At 35.1% G+C, this 7620-nt stretch overlaps 2 protein-coding genes across 4 annotated transcripts in view; both read right to left on the bottom strand.

The window, feature by feature from the left end:
* Positions 1-198: 198 nt before the first annotated feature.
* On the bottom strand, positions 199-4826 carry npffl (neuropeptide FF-amide peptide precursor like). Of its 2 annotated transcripts, XM_053653351.1 has the most exons (4): positions 4262-4826; positions 2437-2558; positions 1882-1998; positions 199-331 (listed from the first exon to the last, which is right to left on the bottom strand). In XM_053653351.1, exons 1-4 carry the CDS (start codon positions 4370-4372, stop codon positions 313-315), a joined length of 369 nt encoding a protein of 122 aa, XP_053509326.1. In that variant the 5' UTR covers positions 4373-4826; the 3' UTR covers positions 199-312. The 2 variants fall into 2 exon arrangements, with proteins under 2 accessions (XP_053509326.1, XP_053509327.1); XM_053653352.1 differs by lacking the exon at positions 199-331 and having other exon boundaries at positions 1560-1998; positions 4262-4819.
* A 2725-nt stretch (positions 4827-7551) lies between these two features.
* itga7 (integrin, alpha 7) overlaps positions 7552-7620 on the bottom strand; it is a 24390-nt gene continuing 24321 nt past the window's right edge. For both annotated transcript variants that reach the window (XM_053653267.1, XM_053653268.1), the window contains exon 25: positions 7552-7620. This exon is cut by the window's right edge and continues 905 nt beyond it. The gene's annotated coding sequence lies outside the window, so the exon portion shown is untranslated.

Raw genomic sequence — 7620 nt, 5'->3', positions numbered from 1 at the left:
AATCCTTTTATCCTTATTCTCTCTTCTTTTATTCCTCTAAAATCTTTCCTTCATTCTCTTTCTCTCCTGTCCTCCTGCTGCATGTTCTCTACTGCTCGCTGCAGTAAAACACACACACACACACACTCTCTCTCACACACACACACACACACACACACACACACATGCACACACACATACACACCTCCCTCCTTTCTCTGCCTTTCTCCTCTGCAGCTTCAACTCTTTCTGATCCCTCCCACTGACTGGCTCCACCCACCAACACCATGCTGTCCTCCAATTGGCTGCTTCGTCTGCCAGTTACCGCACTGATCAGCTCCACACTCTCACACTGAAGGAATGTCATTGTGGAGAAAAATGTGAAATTAAACATTAACAAAATCTCATGAAACACAATTATTAAAATAAAATAAAAATGTAGACTAGTGCTTTAAAAATAGAAAATCTGGGTGAAATCCAGCCATGAAAATGATAAATTATTGCATTTATTTTACACTACACTTACAAGTAATATATTATAATATATTATAATATACTACACAGTCTGAGACAGTGAGGTATTCGCTAAATATTTTATTATTAAAGTTTGTAAAATTCCCCATAAATATCCACAGGTATATAATAATAATAATAATAATAATAATAATAATAATAATAATAATAATAATAATGAAGACTCATATAGTGTTGAAAGTCAAAGACAGTACTCCACAGATAAAAAAAAAACACAGCAGGTCATGAATAAACTATATTAAGTGCACCATGCTAAACTGGTGGCCATAAGCCTCCATTATTTGTTAGCGACATTAGCGCTGTAGCTGCAGTGCAGTAGTAAATGTGCTGTTTGTTGTTGTGATAAACAGATTTATTTATTTCCTCTGCTGCATGTTCAGGATTTAATGCATGTGATATATTTATTTGTTTTAGTCTTGAAGCTTTATAATGCTGCAGTCATGTGACAGAAACATGATAAGTGTTTTACCTGTTGCGTTTCGGATCTAGCCCCACCCCTGGCCACACCCACTGATTAATGTCTGTCTTTTGTTACTAACCTGTCTCTTGTTATTGGTGTTTACTTTTGTTAATGTGGTCAGTGTATTTACACACTCTGTTTGTCTCATGTGGAAGTGAAAGTCACAAAACTGGATGTTAAATATTTATTTGTGCTTCCTGATTTGGGATTTGGCCTGCATCTTTGTGTGTGTGTGTCTGTGTGCGTGTGTCCTATAATCACTGTAATAAATGTGTTTAAGTTTGCAAATCCTCGTTGGTGACACTATTGTGATGCACGTGTGGCCTCCATGTTATCCGTATCCATGGCAACTGCTTGTGATGTCAGAGAGGAAATTAACCATAATGACTTATCAGAGGGGCGCTTCATTGTGTGTGTGTGTGTGTGTGTGTGTGTGTGTCTGTGTGTGTGTGTGTGTAAGTGATGGTGTGTGTGATGGTGTGTGTGTGTGTGTGTGTGTGTGTGTGAGATGGTGTGTGTGTGATGGTGTGTGTGTGTGTGTGTGTGTGTGATGGTGTAAAATAATACTCAGAGATAAATCTTTGTTTGTTGCTGCTTTACTACTTCATTAAAACACACAAATCAACACAATGACAAACGAGTCACATTTATTAATTATTCATTATTTATCATTATTATTATTATAAATTTTTAATAACAGCAGTAATATTATTTATATTAAATCAGAACCTGAACACAGTTAATATTTTTGTAGTACTGTATGAGAAATTATTCAGAAAATAGATGAGTATGTGTGTGTATGTGTGTGTGTGTCTGTGTGAGTATGTGAGTGTGTGTGTGTGTGTGTGTGTGTGTGTGTATGCGTGTGTGTGTGTGTGCATGTGTGTGTGTGTGTGTTTATAAGCTACTTTTTGCCAAATCTCTGTGGCACAGCGAGGCTCCAAATCTGTTGTGGAACGCCGTCCCAGTCCTGAGACTGAATTCTCTCATCAGTCCGTACATCAGAGTGTGAACCACGCCCAAACCTGCACAACACACACATCAACAATACACACACATACACACATCAATACACAACACACACATCAACAATACACATATCAATACACAACACACACACCCACACAAACACGTGAATTCTGTTCAGTAAGTGAGTGAGTGTGTGAGTGTGTGTGTGCATGTGTGTGTGTATACTGTTGAGGGTGGCATAACACTGATGGGTCACGTGTGTGTGTGTGTGTGTGTGTGTGTGTATGTGTGTGTGCACCGTTGACGGTGGTGGAACACTGATGGGTCACGTGTGTGTGTGCGTGTGTGTGTGTGTGTACCATTGAGGGTGGTGTAACACTGATGGGCCATGTGGAGTGTGTGTGTTTATGTGTGTGTGTGTGTGTGTGTGTGTGTGTGTGTGTATTGTTGAGGGTGTTGTAACACTGATGGGTCGTGTGTGTGTGTGTGCGTACCGTTGAGGGTGGTGTAACACTGATGGGTCACGTGTGTTTCTCTGAAAGTTGTGCAGTAATGAACTCAGTGCCATCTTCAGGAGACGATCATCAATAACACCACGAAGCTGCTGTTCACTGACCTGTAATACACACACACACACACACACACACACACAGTGTTAATAATCAGACCTCAGTTAAATTATTATTAAATGTGTAGATTTTTATCGGAGTTTAAATTTAATCAAATGAATCATGAATTAATGTTTTTACTCGTTTACAGTTTTAGGATCATTAACACTTTACCCTCATTTCACACGCTGGTTAATTTAACACTTTACCCTCATTTCACACGCTGGTTAATTTAACACTTTACCCTCATTTCACACGCTGGTTAATTTAACACTTTACCTTCATTTCACACGCTGGTTAATTTAACATTTTACCCTCATTTCACACGCTGGTTAATTTAACACTTTACCTTCAGTTCACACGCTGGTTAATTTAACACTTTACCCTCATTTCACACGCTGGTTAATTTAACACTTTACCCTCATTTCACACGCTGGTTAATTTAACACTTTACCTTCAGTTCACACGCTGGTTAATTTAACACTTTACCCTCATTTCACACGCTGGTTAATTTAACACTTTACCCTCATTTCACACGCTGGTTAATTTAACACTTTACCCTCATTTCACACGCTGGTTAATTTAACATTTTACCCTCATTTCACACGCTGGTTAATTTAACACTTTACCTTCAGTTCACACGCTGGTTAATTTAACACTTTACCCTCATTTCACACGCTGGTTAATTTAACACTTTAGAGAGTTTAACAGGTTCCTGATTCCACACGTCCTTTGTATAATGTGGAAAATAAAGGCATGTCCCACATCATTCAGTGATTAAAATACCACAGGTTTGTGAAATGGAGGTTTTAATGTGATTCAGTATGTATGTCTATAATCTGTACACCACAATGCAATTCTAAACTAATTTTTAAAAAATCTATTACAAAATTAAATGTGTGTGTGTGTGTGTGTGTGTGTGTGTGTGTGTGTGTGTGTGTGTGTGGATTTAAAAGGCTTTATTCAGTTTTATTCAGTGGCTTTAAAAGTTGCTGATGTCATTAGCATAATCATCAGCCACACGATAGAACATTTGTGTGAATATATATATATATATATATATATATATATATATATATATATATATATATATATATATATATGTATATATATATATACACACACATTTATTTCAGTCTTATTTTATAAAGTCTGTTTTATTTACAAGTGTGTAAGAAACTGCAGTGTTTTCATCTAAATGTTCAGCAAAATCAGATAAATTTATGAACAGAAAATAAAAGAAAGCCATTTGATTCAGTCACAATTTAAAATCATTAAAGCAGCTATGTATGTAGTGTTCAGTGTCTCCTAGTGTTCAATGTCTCCTAATGTTCAGTGTCTCCTAGTGTTCAGTGTCTCCTAGTGTTCAGTGTCTCCTAATGTTCGGTGTCTCCTAGTGTTCAGTGTCTCCTAGTGTTCAGTGTCTCCTAATGAACAGTGTCTCCTAGTGTTCAATGTCTCCTAATGCTCAGTGTCTCCTAGTGTTCAGTGTCTCCTAATGTTCAGTGTCTCCTAATGTTCGGTGTCTCCTAGTGTTCAGTGTCTCCTAATGTTCAGTGTCTCCTAGTGTTCAGTGTCTCCTAGTGTTTAGTAGTTCAGTAATTCTGTACTGGGCACTTTATCTTGGGCCCTAACATGGAAATTTAGAGTAAAATCTGGATTGTTTGTAAATAAAGTAAATAAATTGCAGTGTTGATGTTTTTCAGCTTACCAGCATCTCTGTCATGTTTTCCTCCGAGTCCACAGCTGTGTCTCCGTCTGTGACTCCGTGTGTCGCCCCAGCAATGACCAGAAACACCACAAACCACACACTCGCGTCCATCACACCAAACACACTCCAAAACACTCAATTATCAAATAAATGACTGGTTCTGAAGGAGAAAGTGTGGATATATATGTATATACACTTACACACACACACACACACACACACACACACACACACACACACACAAAGACTCACCCACTCACACACAAAGGTTTGAACAGGATGACGTGTGTTAAACGTCCCACAGGACGACAAACTGTTATTAAAGTTTTAAATCTTCCATTTCCTCCGTCTCCTGAGATTCTTTACAAAGTGAGTAAAGTGAGGATTAAACAGGATTTATTATCATTTTAAACACACACACAAACAAACATACACACACACACACACACACACACACACACACAGTGACACCCCTCTGGAATAACACCAACAGTCAATTAATCGCCATGACAACCAATCAGATTAGAGCTTTAAGAGCTCAGAGGCACATCAGATTAAAACAATAATAACTGTTTACAGATTCATGATATTAATAATAGATCATTTAAATATAATGTTATATATGATTATATTTCTGATAAGTATAATAATTATATTTACATCATACATCAAATTTCAGAGTTCATAAATTAATATTCAACTTTACCGAGTTCATCGTTGTGTAGTGACAGTAAATAAATGCTTTTATTTATTTATTTTGATTTGTAATATTTCAGTTATTTTAATATTATTTATTTTTTTACTTTTGCATTCTGTATTTTAATTAATTACATTTTTATTCCAAACAAACAACAGAGTTTTGTTTTGTTTTTTAAACACTACTGTGTTCATTTTCTGGGCTTTAATGTTTAAATATCAGGAATTATTAAATTGAGGGATTAAGAAAACACTGTGTTTTATACAGACTGAGACAACAAGAGCCCAGTGCATGCTGGGAAATAAAACAAAATAATAAAAGAAAGAACGCAAACAAAAACACAAAAGTGCATGAATTATGTTCATTAATCTTTCACTCATCTTTTACTAAATGATTTATTTATTTACAGTAACATGAATATAATCAGCAGGTCACATGACCTAAAGAGAAAATCAGTGTTTCATGCTTTGAACATCAGATTTAATATCAGATTTAATATCAGATTGTCCAGCAATAATCATGCACATAGTCTTACTTCATTACACACATTAATCTAACTGTACACACTTCCTCTGTGTGTGTGTGTGTGTGTGTGTGTGTGTGTGTATGTCATTTTTAATAACTTTAAAAAAAAAATCAGCAGGTGACCTTTGGATAAAATAACAGAGCAGATATTTATGAGAGAAACTGTTAAAGCAATGATAAAGTCATGTGTAAATTAAATAAAATATCTGAATTAAATCAAACATCAGACCAGAACAGCAGAATAACCGCAGCACAGGGGATTCATTCACACTATACAAACGACTCCTTATGAAATGAATCAGAAGATTCAGAACACATTTACAAGTTATTTTACACACTAAATACCTTTTTTCTGAATACCTTTTTTTGTTAGTTGTAGTAAATAACTAAATAATCAATCATTAAAGCATAATAAACAGAAATGTTGTTCGTTATATGGGTAATTTAGGAAGATTTAATAAAATGAGTTGCATTCGCAAGTCAAATAAATAAAAACATAATTTATTTTATAAAATGAATTTACTCGCAATAGAGAATCAAATTAATTAAAACTTCTTCAGTTCACTTAGAGTTAGCCAAAAAGGAGTCAAATTACTTAAGTGAGTTTGAATTGGAATCAAATGAATCAAAAAATTAGTAGCTGGCAAGAACTTAATCCAAAACAATTAATTAACAGAATCAGTGGTTCAAAAGAATCAGATGAATAAAAATCTCAATGATTCGTTTAAACAGTAATTTTAAAGAACTGAATCTTTAAAGTGACACAGAGTTGAGTCAAATCTTTTAAATGGCATTAGTGAGTCTTCTGAACATCGCTATATCATTTGGTTCGTTAGTTATTACACCATGCTGCGGGTTTCTGCTCTAACTGAAGAAATCTGAAGAACTTTCTGAATATTTATTTTACATTTTATTTTTAAGTATGTGTAAAACAGCCGGCAAATAAACTCAGGTCATCTGAGTAATGGAGTCAGTGATGTTCCTGTAAGGCACTTGCATCAGAAATGACAAATATAACACACACAAATGACTGAGAGCTTCCTTTAAAGAAGAGTTTCTGAAACCTGCAGCTCATCTTTTTTATATTTATATACAGTAATTAATTAAAGAACACATTTCTAAAAAGACAGTTAGTGACTCGAGCAAGTGTGACAAGCCATAAAAAATAATAATGTGAACAAATTATGACTAAGTCTGAAAACTTAAGCACTGCTTTAACAAAGAAAAAAACATCAGGAACGTCACACAGCAGCCATTTATTTCCTAAAACATCTGCAGCTGTTTCCCAAACTCAATAAGTAACAATATTCCCATGTTTGTTGCCCACTAGAGGGCATCTGAAGCGTTGAAATGATCTGAATTGTTCTAGATAAGGCTATAGAAGAATCTCAAGTGCTATAGTAAAAGCTCATGTTCCTAGCATGTTAACATGTGTTTACTGGACATTAGCAGTGTTTAGATTAAGCTAATATAAAAAGAATGCCACTCAGCAGCATAGATATACATCTTAGTGTGTGTGTGTGTGTGTGTGTGTGTGTGTGTGTGTGTGTGTGTGTGTGTGTGTGTGTGTGTGCGTGTGTGTGTTGTCCTTGAACATACAGCATTTATTGCTAACAGTTGAATGCAAAAGCAGCCCCAAGCTAATGTTAGATCTGATCACAGTTTACGATATATTATCAGTTTTGTATCTGAGAGACATTTCTTTGTGGACTTTAAGAGAATTATAGGATTATCGTTTTCCAGAAGATCACATGCTTTTTCACATTTGTCCAAACTAAAGAGTGGGGTTTGTCTGTCGATAAGTGGGTGTGTCCATCTCGCTCATATATAAATACAAAGACACGCCCCTATAAATGTTCCTAATCAGCACACAAAAGAGATTTCATGATTGTATTCTGATTTTCTCCTAGAAATCACACTACATTCACTAACCATCTATAATCTGTAATATATATATATATTACAGATTATAGATGGTTATAATATATATATATATATATATATATATATATATATATATATATATATATATATATATATATATATAGATTATATATATATATCCTACTTTCCTGAAATGGGGGTTAAGGGGCTAAGGTCGGGGGTTTAAGCCCCTGCACCACCAAGCTGCCACTGT

This window comes from Ictalurus furcatus, chromosome 21 (assembly GCF_023375685.1).
Source record: "Ictalurus furcatus strain D&B chromosome 21, Billie_1.0, whole genome shotgun sequence".
NCBI classification, from domain to species: domain Eukaryota; kingdom Metazoa; phylum Chordata; class Actinopteri; order Siluriformes; family Ictaluridae; genus Ictalurus; species Ictalurus furcatus.
This window is presented reverse-complemented; position numbering and strand designations above follow the sequence as displayed.